The sequence below is a fragment of the Diceros bicornis genome (genome assembly GCF_020826845.1).
Source record: "Diceros bicornis minor isolate mBicDic1 chromosome 7 unlocalized genomic scaffold, mDicBic1.mat.cur SUPER_7_unloc_3, whole genome shotgun sequence".
Classification (NCBI taxonomy): Eukaryota; Metazoa; Chordata; class Mammalia; order Perissodactyla; family Rhinocerotidae; genus Diceros; species Diceros bicornis.
The window spans coordinates 463810-485814 of record NW_026690922.1 but is presented as its reverse complement, the minus strand read 5'-3'; the positions used below and the strand labels follow the sequence as shown (position 1 = coordinate 485814).

At 49.8% G+C, this 22005-nt stretch overlaps 1 protein-coding gene and 1 long non-coding RNA gene across 4 annotated transcripts in view; both read right to left on the bottom strand.

Annotated features, from left to right (window-relative positions):
- Positions 1-1334: 1334 nt before the first annotated feature.
- Positions 1335-22005, bottom strand: part of LOC131402331 (ral guanine nucleotide dissociation stimulator-like) — a 216405-nt gene continuing 195734 nt past the window's right edge. Inside the window, exons 5-7 of the mRNA XM_058537162.1 lie at positions 4265-4317; positions 3838-3911; positions 1335-1609 (exon numbers count right to left, since the gene is read on the bottom strand). Coding sequence (XP_058393145.1) covers positions 1497-1609; positions 3838-3911; positions 4265-4317 — 240 coding nt within the window. The 3' untranslated portion in view covers positions 1335-1496. The remainder of the gene's footprint in view (positions 1610-3837; positions 3912-4264; positions 4318-22005) is intronic.
- Positions 6846-20218, bottom strand: LOC131402335 (uncharacterized). 3 transcript variants are annotated; one of them, XR_009218558.1, is made up of 4 exons: positions 19913-20218; positions 10363-10484; positions 7450-7762; positions 6846-7278 (listed from the first exon to the last, which is right to left on the bottom strand). It is a non-coding gene; the product is annotated as an uncharacterized LOC131402335 (long non-coding RNA). The 3 variants fall into 3 exon arrangements; XR_009218559.1 differs by lacking the exon at positions 19913-20218 and adding an exon at positions 11377-11391; XR_009218557.1 differs by lacking the exon at positions 19913-20218 and adding an exon at positions 10734-10942.

Here is a 22005-nt window from a genome sequence, read left to right as displayed (position 1 = left end):
TCGGTGTGAGCTCAGAGCAGTGTCTATTCACCATCAGATGGGGAGCATTTCAGTATTTTAATTGGTAAGGCTGTGTTCATGTACGTCCATGGATCATCAGTTCCGTGGCTTTCCCTGCTGGAGCCCCCCACACCTCCGTCATACCTGATCTTTCAAAGCTCCAAACAGGGTTCACACCCCAGCAGGTGGTTGTAATGTAACCACAACACAAGACTGGGGAAAAAATCACAGACACCCAGGGTTGACACACTTTAAGGGCTTGGGCCCAGTTGCCCCATTTGGACGAGTTTGGAGCACCAACACTGAGTGTGTAAACTTGAGGATTGTCCAAGACCATGGACCTCAGAAGAACACGGGCTCAGAAGTCACCTTGGACAGCAAGGGACAATGTGGGGTCACTGACTGGCCAGGATTATGGTCCCTTATCCTGGCAAAGTAGAGCTCACTCGGGATCCATCAGGCCAAGTCAGGGAGGAGGTTTGGGGCTTTCTAGGGAAATTCTGTCCTAAAGGGAATTGCATAAGGAAGGCAGGGGTGCTGAAAATCCTAGTTCACAGGGAGCAGTAATGTTTATGTAACAAGGCCCAGCTGTAGCCTTAAAAGCTGCATCACAAATCTTTCCTCCTGGATACAAATCAAGCAGGAAAAGGAATTCAGGGTCCTGGACAAGGATTCCAGCAGGATTCAAATCTAGGTCAGAGGTGAACATGGAGCCCCTAGAGGGCCCTCAGGAGGGAAAGTCCTGCCTGCCTATAGTCCATCTGCAAATGAACTTCCGCGGGTCTTGTCCTCTCAACGTGCACATTTTGATCTTTTTCCATTGTTTTCTCCACTTAGAGCTGATATATTCCCAGAGATTGAACTAGAAAACAACAAGTTCCTAAAATTTGGTCAAAAGAAACCTCAAGAAGAGAAGCAGAAAACATTCCCTCTTCCTCCAGAATTAGGAAGGCAGCCCCTGCCTGTGGCATGACATGGTCCTGCGTAGTGCTGTTTTAAAGTCACCCACATTTCAGTGGTTTTTTTCTCTGCCTGTGAAAGTACCTTCAACCTTTAAATCTCAGGAGAAGGGGTGGTGGGCTGTGTCTGCTCCTGGAGGAGCTGAATGATACTGAAATGAACTGGTCCTCGGTGTTAGGGGGACTTGGGATTGTCCCCACTAGCCAGAGAAGGGGATGGCCCTTCTCCTTTCTCCCACATATAATAAGCTGATGACTCGGAAGAGTTCTTGATTCAAGGAGAAATGTGAGATTCTGTGTCTCCCTCACATGCCTACAGAAAGCGACAGAACCACACCACAAGTTCCAGGCTGTAAAGGGAACAGGACTTTAATATAATATTCAAACATGGCATTTATTATTTACAACAAATAACTACTGTCCCTCCCCAATGGGTTCATAGGTGCTGGGGGATGTCAGGGAGCTGAGATGGGGTCGTCCTCTCTCTCTTGGGCTTCAGGGGACTCCAGGAATCAGCTTACAATGCTCCCCTTCCTGTCAGGTGGGAGGAGCTGGCCCGGTGCATCGCAAGCTTCCCAGCTGTGTCCCGGCTGCTGAGGATGGGGCTGTGATCGGCCACTGGTATGGGGCTCGGTATTGGGGCCTGGGGGCTGAGTAGAAGAGTCGGGTTATCTTGGGGGGCCTCCCTCAGAATCATGGCCACCCACCCTGTCCCCACTGCACTGGGTGCTGCAGACCTTGTGCTCAGTGCTGTTAGCCACCAGTACCCCACTTGTCCCTGCCACGGGAGAAATCGTTTACTATCACCTATTTCACAGAGGAGGAAACGGAGTCTCAGGAAGCTGAAGAGAGTCACCCCAGTCACAGGACTGCTCAGTAGTGGAGCTGGGATCCCAGTGCCAGCTATCGGACTCCCCAAGGACACGCTTAGCTCAAAGCTTTACTGAACTCCTAGGAGTCAGTCACCCCAGCCCAGACACTCACTCACCCCTGAAGTTGATGATGGCCGGCTCTTCTTGGCCTTGAATATTCTGCTGGCCAATTAGATCTGGGGATCCAGCAGGCAGGACAGGCTGTAGCTACAGGGCAGAGAGACACCTGTGAGCCTACCAGGAGCCACACCTCAGGTATCCCCCCACTGCCTTCCCAGCAGCTGGAGTCTGGGTGTCCCAGAGTTCGCCAAGCAATAAGGCCTGGGGCTGAGCAGGGGGCCATGGAGACAGGCTCTCTGGACTGGCCAACATGGAGAGTCCACCCCTGCCCTCACTCAACTCCTGCACAGCCTCAACTATCATTCTCGTTGAGCAGCTCCATGTCCTGGAATCAGGCCCCAAATCACTCCTCCAGCTCTGGTTGTAATTCTTTGCAACCACTGGGAGCAGCAGCATCTCCCTCATGACTCAGTATTCCTGGGACCAGAGGGAAGGAGAGGATGCACACAGGGCCTGGGTGGGGGATGCTGCAGGGGCCTTGTGGGGGGTGAGGGGTGGGGCAGGGGACCAGTCCTGGCAACGCTCCTTCCCACCAGTTCTATCCAGGCTCTACCTGTTCTCAGAATGGGAATAATCAGCCCCTCCTCCAGGAAGTTATCCTTGATGCTATCCTCCCCTCAACCAACCCGCCAATTGGATGGGTCTCCCACTTCTCTGTTATCGAAGTCTTCCACTCAATGTAAGATACAGGGGGTGGAACCAGGGACTGTTCTGCCCAGAGGGTCTCTGATTTCCACCTCCTTCCCCTCCCCTGCAGGGAGTGCCACAGCTGCTCACCTCAGTCCCTTTCTTAAGGTTGATCTCATTCCCCTGGAAGGTGGAGAGCCAGAGTCCATCAGACAGAATGCCATAGACTGACTAGCCCCTTATGTCCACCCCTTCTCATGGTGCCCGACTGCCAGGTCCCCAGAGGGGGCGGAGCATGCAGAGAAAACAGGACTTGGACCTAGGCCGGGCTCTGGGCTCCAGAGAAGGAGGACATGGGGGGAGGCTGAGGGACCTGGCAGCACAACCCTCTCTGATGACAGACTTGGAGGCTGAGGCCTCAGGCAGAGGGGACTGCTCAGCCACATATGTGCTGCCTGACTTGGGGGGGGCCGACCCCTCTCTCCCTCCATGGGGAACATGGGAGTTAGAGGCTGAGTCCAGCTCAGATAAAACCTCACGCGGCTGTGCCATCAGGCAGCTCTGAGTTTCCCCAGCCTGGGGAACCGGAATGGGTGTCTCAGGTGGAGCCTCTGTTCACTCATCTCTAAGATGGGCCTGATGCCCCAGCTCCCAGGGGCCACTGCGAGGCTCCCAGGAGAGATGTGTCAAGTGCTGAGAGCTCGGAGCACATTTCGGGGGCTCCCGCATCCCAAGGTTCAGGATCGTGGTCCTTCCTGCCTGGCCTCAGGTTCACCCACCTCGAGATAATCACCCATCGCCAGACACAGCATAAGCAGGTCACCAAGGAAAGTGCCAAGATAGGGGACGACACCTTGTGACATTGGGGTGCGGGTGGGATGAGCCCTTGCTCTCAAGTCGACCCCCTGCAGACCCTCCCCTGAAAAGTCCACAGCCACAGCCTCCTGGCCCACCCCAGGGTTCCCACGGGGAACAGCCTAGGACCCTTACTAGCCTCCCCTCAATTCCTCCTTGCTTCACACCCCAAGAACACCACACTCCTCCTCCTCCTCTCCCAGGGCAGGCTTCTAGCAAATCACAGGGTATGCGGTCCCTGTCCCTCCCCACAACAAACCCATCCTGCACCAGCTCTTCCAGGCCATCCCGGTCACTTCTACTGGGGGATTCGGACACTGTGGCACCAAGAGAAAGGGCCCTCCTCTCTTGATTTGAGGCCTCCAGCTGGGAACGCAGAGCCCCTCCCCCACAGGCACACTCACCTGCTGCTGCTGCTGCTCCTTCTCCTGCACCCTCTGGGGGTTGATTTCCGGGGGGCAAACGTGGAAGGCCCCTCCTGTCAGGGTCGAGGACAGTGTCAGTGAGGCCATAGTCCCCTCACCGCATTTCTCTCCAGCACCACTCGCCTCCGACACTGGATATCTGACTCGAGTCAACTGGTACCAATGCCACTCCACCCTCCAAGGTCCTGTGATTCCAGAACAAGCCCAGTTTCAACTCTCTGAGTGTAAGCTTGGGCTTGCGTCCTGGACTCCCTGAGCCTGTTTCCTCATCTGGAAAGTGTGAGAACTCCAGCTACTTCACAGGTTCTCCTGAGGACTCACTGTCGCATGACTGTCATCACTGTTCTTGCCCTCACCCCTCCAGGGAGCAGGCAGAAAACTCCCACATTCCTTTCCTCCCTCTTACCTCATCACCCCCACGTGAGGCCTGCACCACACGATCACCATCCTTCCATTTCCCTGATGGGGAGACAGAGGCCCAAACAGGGGCAGTGAGTTGCTCAGGGGCCACAGAGGAGAGGCCACTTGGCCCTCCCAGCCAGAGACCCTGTTCCAAAATCCTCACCTAACCCCCAGCCCCACCACTGACAACAGTCCTGACCTCCGAGCTCTCGAAGCTTGGTCGTGGGCCGAGGCGTGGATGGAGAGGATGTGGTGTCTTGGGAGTCTGGTTGAATGGCTCCTGCCTGCCCTAGTCTCGTGGAGTGTCTGGCCCCCAGGCTGGGACAGAGGCAATGTCAAACCCTTCTCCTCCCCAAGGAACCACTCAGGATATTCCCCTGCACTGAACTCTTTCTTTATCCACTCAGAAACTGGACCCCCAAGGTGCCACCTCTGATCAACAGGGAAGGGGTGAGAGGACATTTTGCTTCCCTGTTTACATGAAGCTCCTAACTTCCTTTCAGCAGGATCCACTAAGAATCTATCAGTTGCCTAGGCGCTACTCATAAGCCACCTGGGGTATATGTCATTGCCAACCAGGCATTCAGGTGAGACTCCGTTGTTGACTCGAGTGACTGTTCTAGGCGTCCAGAAGGGGTCGCAGAACGCACACACATCTGTCTCTGGTCCAGCTGTTCAGATCCAAGGATGAGCATCTTGTTTGTCCACCTGGGCCAGGGGAATTCCCTGCTGTGCCCGTCCCTGGGGTAGGCAGTGTGCTCTCCCCTTGGAGACATGGTGAAGATAGAAGGAGCAGCAGGGGCCTGGCTTCCTGAGGACAGGTTTAGGCTGAGGGATAAACCCACCCAACCACCCAACAGTCTGGGAGAAGCTACATTCAGCAGGACGGAAGTGCATGGAAGCCAGAAATCTGCTGATGGCGCCAGCTCGGCAACTCGCCCTGGAACAGCACAGCCAACACCACTGTGTCGCATGACCAGGGCCTCCTGCCCACAAACGGCACCCCACCTGCCCATGGGCCAAACAGATCCCTAAGCTTGTTAACCTGGAGAAGATAGATGGGAACGTTTCAGAGAAAGCTCAAGTGAGAAACTATCAAAACCACAGCTTGCCCAGTCCCCCTCCCCCCGTGGCCCTTCCCCTCTTTCCAGACCCCCAGCCTCCACTCTACCTTGGTCATCAGTTCTCTGCTCAAGGACTCGTCTTGGCTATAGTGCTCCTTAAGTTTTTCAGAGCGCTCCCTGAGGAGAGGGGAAAGAGGGAAGGATAAATTTAGGGATAATGTGAGGGGTCTGAGTGCAAATCTTTTTCTTTGACAACCTGAGAGATTCAAACTGCCTGGAGGAGTGCTCTCACTGGGCTCCTCTGAGGGCTAAGGTCTTGTGAGACTGGGAGGGGGCTCTCCTGTTGGTCACTGGGGTCTCCATTCCCCCGCTATACAGAGCAGCTCTCTTTTGACCACTTTCAGTTTCAACTGGGCATAGAGTTCTGTTGCTATAAACACTTGAAAATCTCCAATGTGGCTCAACCCAGTACCTGGCATTTAGAGAAACCGAATCCTGAAGCAGAATTGGTGCACTAAGGACACCAGGAGACTTAGAGACCCACCGCTGAGGCGCAGGCCCTGTTCCAAGCATTTGCTGCCACCCAGGAGTTCCCAGCTGACTGAGGGGCCAATGGCAGACGTACGGGAGATCCCCCATCCACCCTGGTCCTCCTATGGAGAGAGGCCTACCCACCAGGAAACTTCCCCCATGTGTTCTTCAGGTGGCATATGGATGTTTTCTGCAGAACAGAGATGACAGTGCAGGGCGAGGAGAAGTTCTTCAGGATCTTGCACTCCTGGGGAAGGGAAGAGAATGAGCTGTGAGGTGGGGCGCTGGAGCCCTGCTTGCTCTAGCTTCAGTCCCCTTCTATTTAAATTTCCTCTCCTGGATGAGACAGATGCTCAGGGAGCCCCAGAAGGGCACATTTAGGACCCAAAGAGCAACACTCACAAGGAGGAGGATTTTAGCTCAACCCAGGGAGGGAGCCAGGTAGGAAGTGAGCATCCCTGCAGTGGGACCTGGAGTCAAGGTCAGCATTCCCCTGGCAAGAAGGGCCTAGGGACTTGCAGGGGCTTAGACCACACACTGCAATCCTGGGATCTGATAAAGGTGGAGGCAGTTCCCAAGGCTCCAGAGAGGGGCTCCACTGGGCCTCCCACAGCACACCTGGGCCACCTGGATCCAGCGCTCCACCACCCTCACCCTGTCCTGGGCCATCATGCTCGGGTCCCCGAGGCAGGTGGTGACGACGAGGCTGGCCACCCTTCTGAAGTGGTCGATGGTGGCCCGGACGGTGTGTGCCAGGTGCTCATTGCTTGGCTTGTTCCTCTTGCCCCAGGTGGAGCCCAGGCACTGAGAGGGCACCACCTTCCGGAAGAGCTCCTGGGGAACAGGGGGAGTGTCACCCAACATTGCCACACCCCAGCTCTGTGTCCACATCCCCAAAAGTCCCACACAGGGGTCACAGTTTAGAGCTGGAGCTCAGGAAGCTCATGATGTGGCCCGAGCCTTGTGAGAGTCCCTGGCTTTTCTTCTCTGTCCACTGAGGGTACACAGAGGATGACCCAGGACCCAATACTGGCAGGGAAGGGAGAGGGACATTTGCATCCAGCCCGTCCTGGCTAACTCCAAGCTCCAGATGGTGGCTCACCTCGGCTCATCCCAAGGGGGCATCTTCCAACACACTGATCCCCCTCTGGTCACACTCCCCATTCTGATGCACATTCTCCCCTGGCAGCTACAACCACGGGCCTTGTCTGTCTCCCTTGTAGTGGAGTACACATCAGGTGTCTAATAAGTCCTGAGGCTGTTGAGCTTCCTGAGCAGACGGTTGGGCCACCAGGGACCTGGCTGCATACAGTGAGTTCCCCTCCACTACTGATGTGCCAGGCCCTGCTCACCCTTCCTTCTCTTCAAGGAGCCGGCACAGCCACTCTGTGCAGCAGGTCCTGTTAGTGTCCACCTCTACGCTCTGCAGGTGGAAAGCAAAGGCTTAGGGGTTCAGAAAGTTGCCCAGGTCGTATGGTTGGTAAGGAGTGGAGCCAGGATTCGGGCCCAGATCATAGGAGACTGGATGAGGTCTGGGGCAACGATGGCAGAGGGAAGGCCTACCCCACCCCGCCCTCAGAGCCCAGCTGCTCACTGCATCCATCACGATCAACTGCTCCACCACCAGCTTAGGAGGGAAGGCCGTAGGTTGGGCTTCTTCTCACACTTCTTAGCCACAGGTGGAGATGGACTTCCCACTAGAAATGATGGTCCAGGTGACTCCAACTCAGCAGCTCCCACTCCTGCTGGAGCCCATGTTGGCCCTTGCTCCACCTCCAACACTGCTGGTAGAGGGGACACTGGCTCCAGTGCTAGAGGGGGTGGTGTCAACGGAGCTGAAGCCAGCTCTACCTCCACCACTGCCCACAGCTCTGCTTCTGCTGCTGGCTGAAACTCTGGAGCTGACTCTGGAGCGGGATAAAGAGAAAGGTTCACTCACATAGCTGACTTTCCATGTGTCCTTCTAAATACAGGAAAGATCCCACTTCTCTTCCAGGAATAGCCAGCCTGCAGTCCCCTTTAGCCTCTGGCTCTGCCTCAGTGGCCTCCTAAACTCACAACAGACAAGGGAAATAGGGTCAAGGGAGCACAGCTCTGAACCAGACAAGGTTACCTGCATGTACGTCCCCTTTAGCTTGAAAAAGAGACAGCCCCTGACTGGTCCCACCCTAGTTCTGGTCCAACCCCATCATCTCAAGGTCCTGAGTGTGGAGGCCCTCTGCTCCTGCTCTCATCTCAGAGCAGCACTGGATGGTGTGGGTGGCCTCATGTACCTGCTCCTTGTCTAGTGAGCTGGTGGAGTTGAAACCATTGGGCAGCTACTCGACGACCTCCTGAGTGGAGTTCTGCAAAGACTGCCTGGGAGCTGGGCCAGAGGGAATCAGGGGTGGCCTGCACACTGCCACTGAGGCCAACCCCCAAGAGAAAGTCTGCTCCTCAGTTCAGGCACAGAGGGCATCCTGGCAAAGATCTTTGGTCAGGGAGGGAAGGAAATGAAACCTCTAGGGCTCAATAATATACGAGTAGAGGAGCTCACCTTCTCATGCTGTCAGCCATGATCTGGGGTATGAACGTGACAGACCCACCAGGTTTCCGACACCTAACAACAAGCTCCTGCTTAGGAATGGCCTGTCCCACATACCCTGCCTTCCCCACTCCACACAGACACACAAACACACACACACACACTATGAGGGGCCTGGAGTGTGGGGTTGATCAGGTGGGATCACCGTTGTGTCCTGGCCTGCACTAGCCTTTCCTGGGCTCCCCCATGTTACCCTTCACTGCCTCCTGTCAGACACCCAGAGGCGTCAGGGATGAGGGCTGAGCCAACATCGGCAACAATCAAAAAGATTCTCTTTCTGGGTTTTTTTGAGGCCAGATCCTGCAAAAGTTTGGATACAACAACAAAACATTTTTGCTTCTTGGCTGTCTCCATTCAAGTGAGCTGGATGGGGGACTGTGGGTGCCTGGTTACCAGAGTTCTAAGATCTGTTGAGGCCTAGGACCAAGGAGATGGGGTCATTTTTCAAGATTCCTTTACCTGGGACCCTTACCTCAATCAGATTTCTCCAGAGCTGCCCATTGAGCCCGGGCTGCTCACCCTCCTCTCTCATGTCACTTCCTGAACTGTACACAAGGAGCCTACACAGCCCTAGCCACAGTTCCCTGGAAACCTAACTCAGGTCCTAGCTTTGAGGAGACAGAGATGAATGCAGACCTCCTCTTTCTTACCAGTTCTGCATCCTGGGAAAGTCCCTGTGCCTCTCAGGTCCTCCCTAGTCTCCAAACCTGCACCATGGGGATCAGGCTAGAATCTACTTCCTAGGGACCTCACCCGGTGTATATGAGATAATATCTATTACCCCTGTGGGCTGGTGTCACATGTACCTAAGGCACAAACTTAGAGATGGAAGAATAACAAGAAGGGGTGACAGGTAGCACAGAACACCACTCAAAACAGGCCTGGATTCTAGCAATGTGATATTGGAATAGTCACTTCCAACTTGGCCTCATTTTCAGGTCAGCATCATGAGGGGTTTGAAACTAACGGAAATTTAGATACTGCCTTCTGTGGCATAAAACCATTCAACTGTTTCCTGTTTTATGGAGAATGAGACCCAAGGGCCTCATCTTGGCCTATGAGGTGGGAAGCCTCCACAATGGTACCCAGTAAACCCCACTCATGGCATAGCCATCCCTGTGGAGCCACTAAGTGGTTAGTAACTGGCTTCTGAACATAATAAGAGCCAAAGTGATGGGATGTCTTGTCTAAATTTTAACTACACAAGTCTCTCACTTCCTCTTACTCCCTCTCTCATGTTCCATCTCTCTCTCTCACTCTGTCGAATCCCTGTAACTGAGGAATCAAATACCAGTGTTTTGGGACTGCCCAATGTGGAGGCCTATAGAGGAGAGAAGCACGGGGGTGCCCAGGCCAACAGACAGAAAGGAACTCAGGCTCTCAGTCCAAACTGAACCCTGAAGGCTGAGAGTGACCTTGGGGGCTTGTCCTCCCCCAGTTGAGCCTCAGTTGAGGCCACAGCCCCAACCTGTTCAACTCAGTGAGGCAGAGGCACCCAGCTAAAACGTGCCTCATTGCTGATACACACAAATTGTGAGATAGTCAACATTTGTAGTTTTGAAAAGCAAGGTTAGGGGCAATGAAGTCAGAGAGGGAAAGGTAACTGACACAGCCTACCAGGCCCTGGCCCTACCTTCCACCCCAGCTCCTGTTCTCTCCTCCCAGCCTCCCTCCAGCTGCACTGGCCATATTTCTGACCTCCTCTGGCCAAACTCACTTCTGCCTGTGAGACTCAGGACCGGTGGTGCCATCTCCCTGACACACTGCTTCCAGACCCCTGAAGGGCTGGCTCCCTCTTGTCATTCTGGTCCCAGCAAATGTCACCCTATTGAGGCCTTTCAGACCCTTCTACCAAGTGACGCCCAACCCTCCCTCACAGCCCCCTGCTGTGTTTCTCTACAGCACTTGCTGAGAGGAACTTACCCACGGCTCTCAGAATCAGTGACAAAGATGGAGAACTCAAAGGTTTTGCAGGTACCACTGCCTGTGTTTCTCATCCCCTAAGCCATCAGATGTCTCCTTTGGATCCCACTGCTGCCACCAAACTGGTACAAAACAAAATAAAACTGAGTGAATTTTAAACATCTTATCGGCTTTATTCAACAGTTCATGAATCAGGCAGCATCCAGTCTAGCAGAGAGAAAGGAGCTCCAAGGAGCTGTACAAAATGAAAGACTTTTATAGGCAGAAGGGAGCAGGAACAAGGAAATTACACTACACCAAAAAGAGGGTTGGTTACGGCAAGGTTACCTTCCTTTAGGGGATGGCAGGGCTCTATTAGGAAGGCGACCTACCTGCTGCTCATCAGGCGATTCCCAATTGACTGGTTTATGATTCTATTCCTGGGAGGGCAAAAAGTCTAATTAAATCTCGGCTTGTTGACGTGAGACTTAGGCTAAGTGGCTCTATTAGGGCCTGGTGTCTTGTTTTATTATTTTATTTATTTATTTTTTTTGTGAGGGAGATCAGCCCTGAGCTAACATCCATGCTGATCCTCCTCTTCCTTTTTCCTGAGGCAGACCAGCTCTGAGCTAACATCTATTGCCAATCCTCCTCCTTTTTTCCTTCCCCAAAGCCCAGGTAGATATTTGTATGTCATAGTTACACATCCTTCTAGTTTCTGTATGTGGGATGTAGTCTCAGCATGGCTGGGGAAGAGGTGCGTCGGTCACGCCCGGGATCCGAACCCAGGCCGCCAGTAGTGGAGCGTGCGCACTTAACAGCTAAGCCACTGGGCCTGCCCTGGTGTCTTGTTTTAAACACATTACTTCTGCTGGTCCCTGATTTCCCCAGTTACACCCCGGCTGTCCCTTCATTGACCATTGTTAGTCACACACCCACTGCACCTGCCTCCAGTCCTTCCCCCTCAACACTGTAATCTCACACACAGCTCCTCCCGACACTATCATGACGTCTCCCACCACACGTCCCCTATACTTTCCACACTGCCAGCAAGATGCTTCACAAACACCACAACCATTTATGTCCAATGGGCTTAGAGGTCTAACCGTGCACTGGGAATCAGGAGTCACAGGGTCTGTCACTTGGCCTCCAATCACCTACTGTACCCCAGCTGAAGGGCTTACCCTGCAGAGAGACTCAGTTGTAGCCAACTCCATCGAACAACATCTTTGCCCCAGGATTCCTTCAAAATGCTCCACCCACTTTCTGCCCCAACTGCTCCTTGAGGGGTCATTTTGGGGTAGCCTTCGAGGCCACCTTGGTGATTTTGTGCCCAGGCACAAACAGCTCTTGGCCGACAAACACTTTAACCATACCCCTTGAAATCATATAGCACAGGTAACCAGTGAATGGGTGCAAATTATTTTACCTCAAGTCACCTAAGGAGTATTTCACACCAGGAGCATCCACTTTTGGGTTTCACTGTGGGCTGATATCACAAGGCTCTCACCCAGTGAGCGTCTCTCCTCCCCAGCTCTCTGAGCAGCTTTCTCCAGGCTATATTGTGCAACGCACTATTGTTTCTCTCTCAGCCTGCTTCCCTCAGGTCGCAGGTCCCCTGAGTTTCCTGCCCTGACAGGCTACTACCAACCCATAGAAACAATGTCAGACCTATAGCACTGGGTGTTCAGTTCTACTAGGATTGACTGACTGGACTGGGCACAGGTGCGGTGGCCCTACCCACACAAAATCAGGAAACTGAGGCAACTAAGAAGTATCAACAACCTTAACAGAACATGGACAACAACTCCATAGGAACATATCCTAACCCCTGAACAACACTCTCATGAGTCTCTCGCCTAAATGGTTTTAGAAAATGGCCTGGCCCTAGACTGTCTATACCGGCCAAGGAAGGAGGGGTTAGTGCCTTTCCTAGAACCACACTTGCTGAGTGTACATCAACAGAGAAGTTCAAACCTACCTCCACCAAATGGCCCAAGAGGTTAAAATATTGCATAATATTACCCAAATCTTTGAATAGATACCAAAGGCCCCCGAGGTCACTGACCTATTTTCATGGCTGGTCTCTCCAAGTTGGGGACAATGGAAATGGACTGGATTTTAGACTGTTGCTTGTATAGTCATAGGATTTGTTACTATAGCCCTCGTCGGATGTTTACTCTCTTGGCTACAACTTGCCCCACCCCTAATAACTCCACTAATTACACTTATTAAATATACCAGGCAACTTAAAATTAACCAATACCCTGATTAACTTAAAAAATTCAAAATTTTTATGTGGAAAATCTGCTTAACATAGACTACACCGTTTTAAGTATTTCAAAGTATACATTTCTGTGGCTTTTAGCACAATGATTATGTCGTGTGGCTATCACCACTATCTAATTCCAGAACATTTTCAACACCCCCAAACAAACCCATACTCATTCACAATCTATTTTCTGCTAACCCAAACCCATGGAAACAACTCATCTGTTTTCTCCCCCTATGGATTTTCCTATTCTGGACATTTCATTCAAATGGCATCCTGTTATCTATTGCCTTTGTGGATGGCTTCAGTGAGCACACATGTTTCAAGATTCACCCATGGCCGAGCATGCAGCAGTACTTAATTCTTTTTTATGGCTTATAATATCCTATATTATGAATAGGCCACATTTGGTTTATGCAGTGATAACTGGATAGAAATTTGGGTTTGTTTCACTTTTGGACCATTGTGAACACTGTTGCTTTGAATGTCTATGGGCAAGTTTGCTCTTTTGGACATATCTACCATGGGCCTCTCCAGGTCAATGGTAATTCTAAGTTTAAGATTTTAGAAAATGCCAAGCTGTTTTCTGCAGTGGCTGCATCATTTTACTTTCCCACCAGTAATGTATGTGGGTTTCCCTTTCTACACATCTTTACCAACACTTGTTATTTTCCATTATGTTGAATATAGCCTTCATTTTGAGTGTGAAATAGTATCACATTGTGCTTTGAATTTGTATTTTCCTAATAATTAGTGATACTGAGCAACTATCTTGTGCTTATTGGCCATCTATGTATTTCCTGGAGACATGTCTATTCCAGTTGCTTACCCCGTTTCATTGACTTGTCTTTTATAATTGAGTTCTAAGAGATCTTTATATATACCCAATATAAGAGCCCTCTCACGTATATAAGTTGCAAATAGTAGGAGACTTCAAAGACCACTTTTAACGGATAGAATATCCATACAGAAAATCAGGAAATAGCAGACATGAAAACATTAACTACTAAATGGACCTATCAGACACACACAGAATATTTTACTGGACAGCAACAAAATGTACACTCTTCTCAAGGGCACACAGACTATTTTCCAGAACAGATCACATGTTAGGTCACAAAACAAGTCTTAACAAGATTAAAGAAGACTGAAATAATACCAAGTAACTTTTCTAAACACAATGGCATGAAACTAGAAGTCAATAACAGAAGGAAAACTGGAACATTCATAATATGTGGAAGTTCAACAAAAACTCTTAAACTTAAAAGTAGATCAGGGTGCAGACAGGTGCTGTAGCGGTTAAGTGCATGTGTTCCGCTGCTGGCGGCCTGGGTTCGGATCCTGGGCACGCACCAACCCATGCTTGTCAGGCCATGCTGTAGTGGCATCCCATATAAAGTGGAGGAATATGGGCAAGGATGATAGCTCAGGGCCGGTCTTCCTGAGCAAAAAGAGGAGGATTGGCATAGATGTTAGCTCAGGGCTGATCTTCTTCACACACAAAAAATGTAGATCAAAGAAGAAATCAAAAGGGAAATTAGAAAACAGCTCAAAACATACAAAAAGAAACAATAGGGACCGGCCGGGTGGCACAAGCGGTTAAGTGCGTGCGCTCCACTGCGGCGGCCCGTAGTTCGCCGGCTCAGTTCCCGGGTGCACACCAACGCACCGCTTGGCAAGCTATGCTGTGGCAGCATCCCATATAAAGTGCAGGAAGATGGGCACGGATGTTAGCCCAGGGCCAGTCTTCCTCAGCAAAAAATAAAATAAAATAAAATAAAAGAGGATTGGCAGATGTTAGCACAGGGCCAATCTTCATCACACACACACAAAAAGCAACAATATGGGCCGGCCCTGTGGCTTAGCGGTTAAGTGCGTGCTCTCTGATGCTGGTGGCCCGGGTTCGGATCCCGGGCACACACCGACGCACCGCTTCTCTGGCCATGCTGAGGCCGAGTCCCACATACGGCAACTAGAAAGCTGTGCAACTATGGCATACAACTATCTACTGGGGCTTTGTGGCGAAAATAAATAAATAAATCTTTAAAAAAAAAAAAGAAACAATAAACACACCAAAACTTATAGGCTGCAGCAAAAATAGTACTAAGAGGAAAATTTATAGTGATAAACTTGTACATTACAAGAGAAGAAAGATGTCAAAGAAACAACCTGACTTACAACACACAGCATTAAAAAAAGAAAAAATGAAACCCAAAGTTAGCAGAAGGATGGAAGTCACCAAGAGGAGAGTGGAAAAAAAATGAAAGACAGTATGGACGATTAATAAAAGTAAAAGTTGAGTTTGGGAAAAAATAAAATTGAGAAACCCTTAGATAAAATATCTAGGAAAACAAAGAAAGATGACTCAAACTAAATCAGAAATGAAAGAGGAGGCATTGCAACGGATGCTTCAGAAAGAAAGAGATCAGAAGAGACTATTCTGAACTAGTGTACACTCATCAATTGCATAACCTAGACAAAATAGATAAATTCCTAGAAACAACCTACAAAAGCTGAATCATGAAGAAATAGAAATCTTGAACAGACCAGTAACAAATAAGCAGATTGAATCAGTAATCAAACACTTCCCAATGAGAAGGGACTTCTCCACTCTGCCTGACCTTAGCCAGCCTGCCCCAGTGCCAGGCTGACTCCTGTGGACCTAGCTGGCTCCCTGCAGGCTTCTGCAAATCCAGGCCCCTGGCTCACCCTGGAGCATGCCAACTCTGGTGGCCCCAAGCAGCATCCTTGACACCAGGCTCCCACCGGGCTCCTGGGAACCCAGGGCCCCATCTCAGCCTAGGAGCTGCCATCTTAAACAGCCCAAGGTGGCTCTTGTGACCACAAGTGGTGTCCTTGGCACCAGGCTCCTGGTGGGCTTTGGTGAATCCAGACCCTGGCTCACCAAAGGTCCTGCGTATGCCAGGCAGCCACAGGCAGCACCCACAGCCACAGGCAGCTTCTGTAACAGGGCAAACCCAAGACCCCAGTGGGCTCCCACAAACCCAAGACCCCAGGTCACTCCAGCACTTGCTGGTTCCAGCAACCCAGGTAGATTCCATGACACCAGGCTCCCAGGGGGCTGCTGGGAACTCAGGCCCATGAATCACCACACCACCTGCCAGTTCCAGCAGCTGTAGACAGCTCTTACAGAACGAGGCTCCTTGCAGGCTCCCACAAAACCAGGCCCCCAGTTTACCCAGGTGCTTGCTGACTCAGGCGGCCCCAGGCAGCTCCCATGGCACCAGGCACCGGCAGGTTCCCATGAACCCAGGCTTCCATCTTGATCCAGTGCCTGCTGGCTTCTGCAGCCTCAGGCAGCTCCTGTGGCCCCAGGATCCCAGCAGGCTCCCAGGAATCCAGACTTCTGGCCTACCACAGCACAAACTGTCTCTCGTGGCGCCAGGCTCCTGGCAGTCTCCCATGAACCAAGGCTCTCAGCTCATCCCAGCACTGGCGAACTCTCATGGCCCTGGATGACTCCTGTGGCTGCAGGCTCTCAAAGAGGACCTGCCAAAACAGGCTCCAGTGGGGCTACTCATGATCTCAGGGTCCCAGCTGTGCCCAGGGCCAGACACAATACCATAGACCCAAGCTTTCCACTCACCCCAGTACCAGGCTGTCCAAGGACTCCAGCAGCAAGCTTGCCCCTGGACACCACCAGATGGCCTACCCAGGACCCCTAGATGGGATGACTGTGAAGGCTTTGGTTTGCTAAAGCCAGTCTGTAAAGGGTGGAAGAGGTGCCTACTTCCTCAAATTTGCAGACATCAATGGAAGGCCACAAGGATCATGAATAACCAAAGACTCATGACACCACCAAAGAAAAAGAATAAAACTCCAATGACCGACCAAGCAATGGAGATATAGGAACTATGACACAAAGGCTTCAGAACAACCCTCTTTGAGAAATTCATAAAACTCTAAGAAAACATAGATAGACTACTAAATGAAATAAGGAAACAGTGCATGAACAAGTGAGAAGTTCATTATAGAAACAGAAATCATTAAGGAAAAACAAACAGAAATCCTAGAATTGAAGAACACAACGACTGACCTGAAGAATTTAATAGAGAGGTTCTAAATCAGATTCAACCATGTACAAGAAATAATTAGTGAACTAGAAGATGTGTCGTTTGAAATCATCCAGTCAAAGAAACAAAAAGAAAAACGGTACTGCATAGGAATGGGGAAAGGCAGTGTGAATTATGGGATACCATGAAAAGAAATAGATAAGCATTATTAAAGTACCAGAGAAGACAGGGATAAAGGAAAAGAGTGTTTACTTAAAAAAAAAATAGCAGCTTGTATCACTATGAGTTTCCCTCTCAGGACTGCTTTTGCTGCATCCCATATGGTTTGATATGGCATGTTATCATTTTCGTTTGTTTCCAGATAGTTTTTGATTTCTCCTTTAATTTCATCAATGATCCATTGGTTGTTCAGTAGCATGTTGTTTAATCTCCACATTTTTGTCACTTTCCCAGTTTTTTTTTCATGGTTCATTTCCAGTTTCATAGCCTTATGGTCTGAAAAGATGCTTGTTATGATTTCAATCTTCTTAAATTTATTGAGGCTTGCTTTGTTTCCCAACATATGGTCTATCCTAGAGAATGTTCCATGCGCGCTTGAGAAGAATGTGTAGTCAGCTGTTTTTGGATGGAGTGCTCTGTATGTGTCTACTAGGTCCATCTCGTCCAGTTTTTCATTTAAGTCTAATATTTCTTTATTAACTTTTTGTCTGGATGATCTATCCATTGCTGTAAGTGGGGTGTTAAGATCCCTTACTATTATTGTGTTGTTGTTGATTTCTCCTTTTAGGTTTGTTAATAGTTGCTTTATGTACATTGGTGCTCCTAAGTTGGGTGCATATATATTTATAAGTGATATGTCTTCTTGATGTAGTGTCCCTTTTATCATTATATATTTCCCTTCTTTGTCTTTCTTAACCTGTTTTATCTTGAAGTCTACTTTGTCTGATATGAGTATGGCAACACCTGCTTTCTTTTGTTTGCCATTAGCTTGGAGTATTGTCCTCCGTCCTTTCACTCTGACCCTGTGCTTGTCTTTAGTGCTAAGATGTGTTTCCTGAAGGCAGCATATTGTTGGGTCTTTCTTTTTAATCCATCCTGCCACTCTGTATCTTTTGATTGGAGAGTTCAATCCATTTACATTTAGGGTAATTATTGATATATGAGGGCTTAATGTTGCTGTTTTGTCACTTATTTTCTGGTTCTTTTGCATTTCCTTTGTTTCTTGTCCCATTTGTTTTGGACTGCCAATTCAGTTTGGTTGTTCTGTCTTATGATTCTTCTAGTTTTCTCTTTGTTTATCATATGTGGTTTTGCTTTGATTATTTGTTTAGTGTTTACCTTGAGGTTTGGGCAAAAAATCTTGTGTATGAGATAGTCCATTATCTGATAGCCTCCTATTTCCTTATACTAAGTCAATTCAGTCACTTTCCTCTTCCCCTTAAGTGATACAATAAGTTAGGAAACAGATCTGTTGACAAACACAAAAAAGCTAGATCTAGCCTCAGCCTGAGGGACAACAACATAAGAAACTAGTGGAGAGGAAACATTCTTCTCAAACCACAATGAAACAGTCATCACAATGGATTGTGTGCTAAGCCACAGTGAAATCTCTAAAGAGTCCAAAAAGCAGAAATCTATAAGTAACCATATTACGGGACCTTAAAGCAATAAAAATAAAAAATAATCACAAAATATTGGCTCCCCTCCCCCAACTTATCCACTTGAAAATCTGTCCACACCCTTCTAAATCTCTCAGGTTACAGAGGGGATCCAGACAGACAGGACAAACTCTTTAGAAATGAGCAGCACTGAGAGCAGCATGAGCCAAATCCATGGTGTGGAGACTAAGGGACAGAAGAGACACAGCCTCCACTGCAGGTATCAGGGAATATCAACTCTACATGAAGAAGCTGAGCACTTCCCTCCAGGAGCCAGAATAACACCACAATAAAACCAACAACAGCAGAATGAAGTGAGGATTCACGAGGCAGGAAAAACAATGCAGACCTAAGCAATGGAGTTAAGGGCTGGCTCTCTGGAAAGACTTGTACCAGTGAGAAACCTTGCGCAGTCTGACCAAACGGAACAGACAAAGGCACCAAACTGTACCATCAGGTACAAGAAACTACCGAAACTGCTTTAACGTGATAGGAGAACATAGTGGATAACTCTGACCAAGACATCAGCGGTCCTCAACTGGAGCTGTCCTTCCACCAGAATGCATCTGGAAACACGCAGGATGGGTTTTGTTTCTTGTTTTGTGTTGTCCTAATGGTTGTTGCCCTGGGGGTCCCGGAGATCCTGAACAGCCAGTCACATAGAGCCGTTTCCCTCCTGAAGTGTTACTGACATCTGGGAAGACGAGCACTGATCCAGATTAAATGAACTATGTGGTAGGGAAATGTTTTCCATGGATGTATAACAGGCAAAAGATGGTACCCTCAATACATAAGGAATATTGAGAAACCAATGTTTACAACTACTAAACTGTAAGAGAGCGGGAAAATCAGAAACATAGCCAATAAACACACCAAAAATATATCCAATCTATTCGTACAGGTGGAGAAATATGCATGTAAAGCACAGGGAAGAGTTGAGGAGATTACATAACAAATTTTACTACCAACAAGGAATAAAAGTTGGGAGGTAGGTGAGAAATAGGAGTTTTTACCACTTCTTAGCTTATATATTTCTGTAGTGCTTTAATATTTACAAAAGAGAATGTACTCTACTCAAAAAGATGTTTAAAATTTTAAAGAAATTATTAAAATGTTCAAAATGACTTCAGTTCATGGATATTCATTAAAACACGAATGGAAAGAACCTCCCCATGACTTTAAGAGTCTCCTATAAATTTTCTAATAGTTACTATGTCGATTTTATTTCACATTTAGATCCTAACTCATTGGAATTTACATTTGTGTGAGGGATGCAACAGAAGCTGATTTTCTCCTGTTCAAGTGGAAAAACAAGGATCCAGGAACCGTTCATTGTGTAGGTCTGGCTTTCCCAGCAGACCTGCAATGCCTCCTTTCCCAGCGGCTAAACCTTGACAACTACGGCTGCCTCTCGAGCACCCTAGAACTGGCGGGGCGAGCTCTGCAGCCTGGGCTCCCTGTCTGCAAGGGGCAGCTACCAGCAGAGCCTTCTCCCAAGACAGCAGCAGGCATGCTGCACAAAGAAGTGGTCAGTGGCAGTCTGCTGCATAGCAGGAAACCCCTCATGATGAGCAGGCAGTGGGGGAGCCCCGAGCACGGGCACTGACCTCGGCGGGGGGCACCAGGCTGCTAAGGCAGGGAGCCCCCTCCCTTCAGCTCGTCCAGCTCCTCCTGCAGCGTGTGCACCTGGCTGTCGGCAGCTGCCCCTCTTCAGCTCGCCATTCTTCTCCACCTGCTCCCACAGGTGGCACCCGTGCTCCTGTTCCCCTGGGAGCAGAAGCAGTAGGAGTGCAGCGAGTTGAGGAGTTCTTGGGCCCCCAGTGCTGACAGGATGACCTTTCTGAGAGACGTGGGGCCGGTGTTGCTGTGCTTGCTCTGCACAGCTTCTGTGTCTGGCTTTAAGGTGACATCTGTTGGAGGGTGGAGGGGCTCTGGGAGGCTTTCTGAGGCATCATTGTGAATGATGAACTTGAGGGTTCTGGGCCAAGCCCTAGTCAGGCACAAGGCTGGTCCCTCTGCAGCTGGGCTCCACATCTCTCTTCAACCTCTTTCGGTCAACAGCCTGGTGGGGGACAGATGACCTTTCTCGAGTGTGCTCTGAGAAGAAAGTGTAAGAAAGTTGCCAGCCAATAAATCTGCACACCCCAGATCCTGAGGGATAAAGTCATCCACGGAAATGCCACTCTTACCTAAGAGACCCTGGCAGGGAGGAGGGGGGTCTCATTGTCAGCATCCATAGCAGACATGTTTGCATCTCCCTGGCTGCCTGATGCTGTGGAGGCCACACTGTATCCTGGAGTTCCTTCCAGAGACTCTGCACCTGCTCCTGACTGGCGGCTTCCTGGGTAGCCCTGGGTGCAGGTTCACCCTGCACAGTGGCTCGCTTCAACTTGCGGGAGCCCTGCTAGGCCCTCAGGTTTTCCCTCAAGGACAACGATGAACCTGCAGCTCCTTTCCCATCTGCTTCACTCGCATGTTCCTTAGGTCCCCGGTGGCCTTCCTGGTGTCCTTTCTCCTGGGGCAGCCACGGACTTCAGCCCCCCCTTCTCAATCAGGTGGAAGATGGAGGGCACGGCCATGGCTTGAGCATGTAATACTGACCATCCAGCCTTTCCAAGAGCTTTTTTTGGTGAAACGTTCACTACAGACGAAAGAATGTTTAGTGGGGTCCAGTCATCCCTGTGAACAGCTTTTAACCACTGAACCAGACATTGAGCACTTTATGTGGAGCCTGCAAGGATAAATGAAAAAGTAACTAGAAAGAAAGGATTAAATGTCTACCCCTAAAATAATCAAGTATAGAAACAAAACAAGTGTTTTTGGGAACACCGACACCTGTAGCCAATTTACCCATTTAAACCTTTAGTAAAGATTTAAGAAGCACCTTCTGCTTGCAAGTTATTACTGGAATAGAAAGATGAAAGACCCACTGTCTACCTTAAGAAACTGACCATCTAAGGCAGAGGAGGAAGAAAGGTGAATACCTCCTCCCAGGCTGTGGTAAGTGCCCTGTAGGGACACAGACACTCGGGCAGATAGCACAGGATGGCATCAAGACAACAGGAAAGGCTTCAGGAAGCCTCAGAAATAGTTTCTAGAAGCTCATGGCTACCCAACCCTCCTGCTGTCCATGGGACGCAGTGCTAAAATGGCGAGGGTTGGTCCCCCTATTTCAAAACCAGGCCAGGTGTTGGACAGCAGAGCCTCCCAGGCACTCAGCGGGGCGTCTGGCCCCAGCTCTGCTCAAGTAGCTGAGGTATGCAGGACTGCCGCCAGGAGAAGGTCAGCCCCAAGGGTTGTGGTTGCGTGTTCCTCCTGTCCTCCCCTTACCAGGAGGAAAGCTGTTCTCTGTACAAAGCAACAAGCCCCTGCAAGGTACTGACCAAGACACTTCATCATCTCTTCTCCTCATTAAGGTAAATTCTCTATTTAGACCAAACTCTGCACATGGGGGTTTGGGGGGTCTCTCTCAAGGGCTTTCTGCTCCACCTGAGGTCATCTAGCCCCCCTGAGTCCGCTGTGGACCAGACCAGGTGGATACTAGGTCCTCAGGGAGTTCCAAGCAACATGACCTTCTAACCTTTCTCAATGCTTTGTGACTAGTTACCAAAGGACCACCACCTCCTTTGCCCCCAGACCACGTTAAACAATGACACATGCCAAGAGCAACCTTCACTGCAGTGCTTTGCCTCATTCTCAA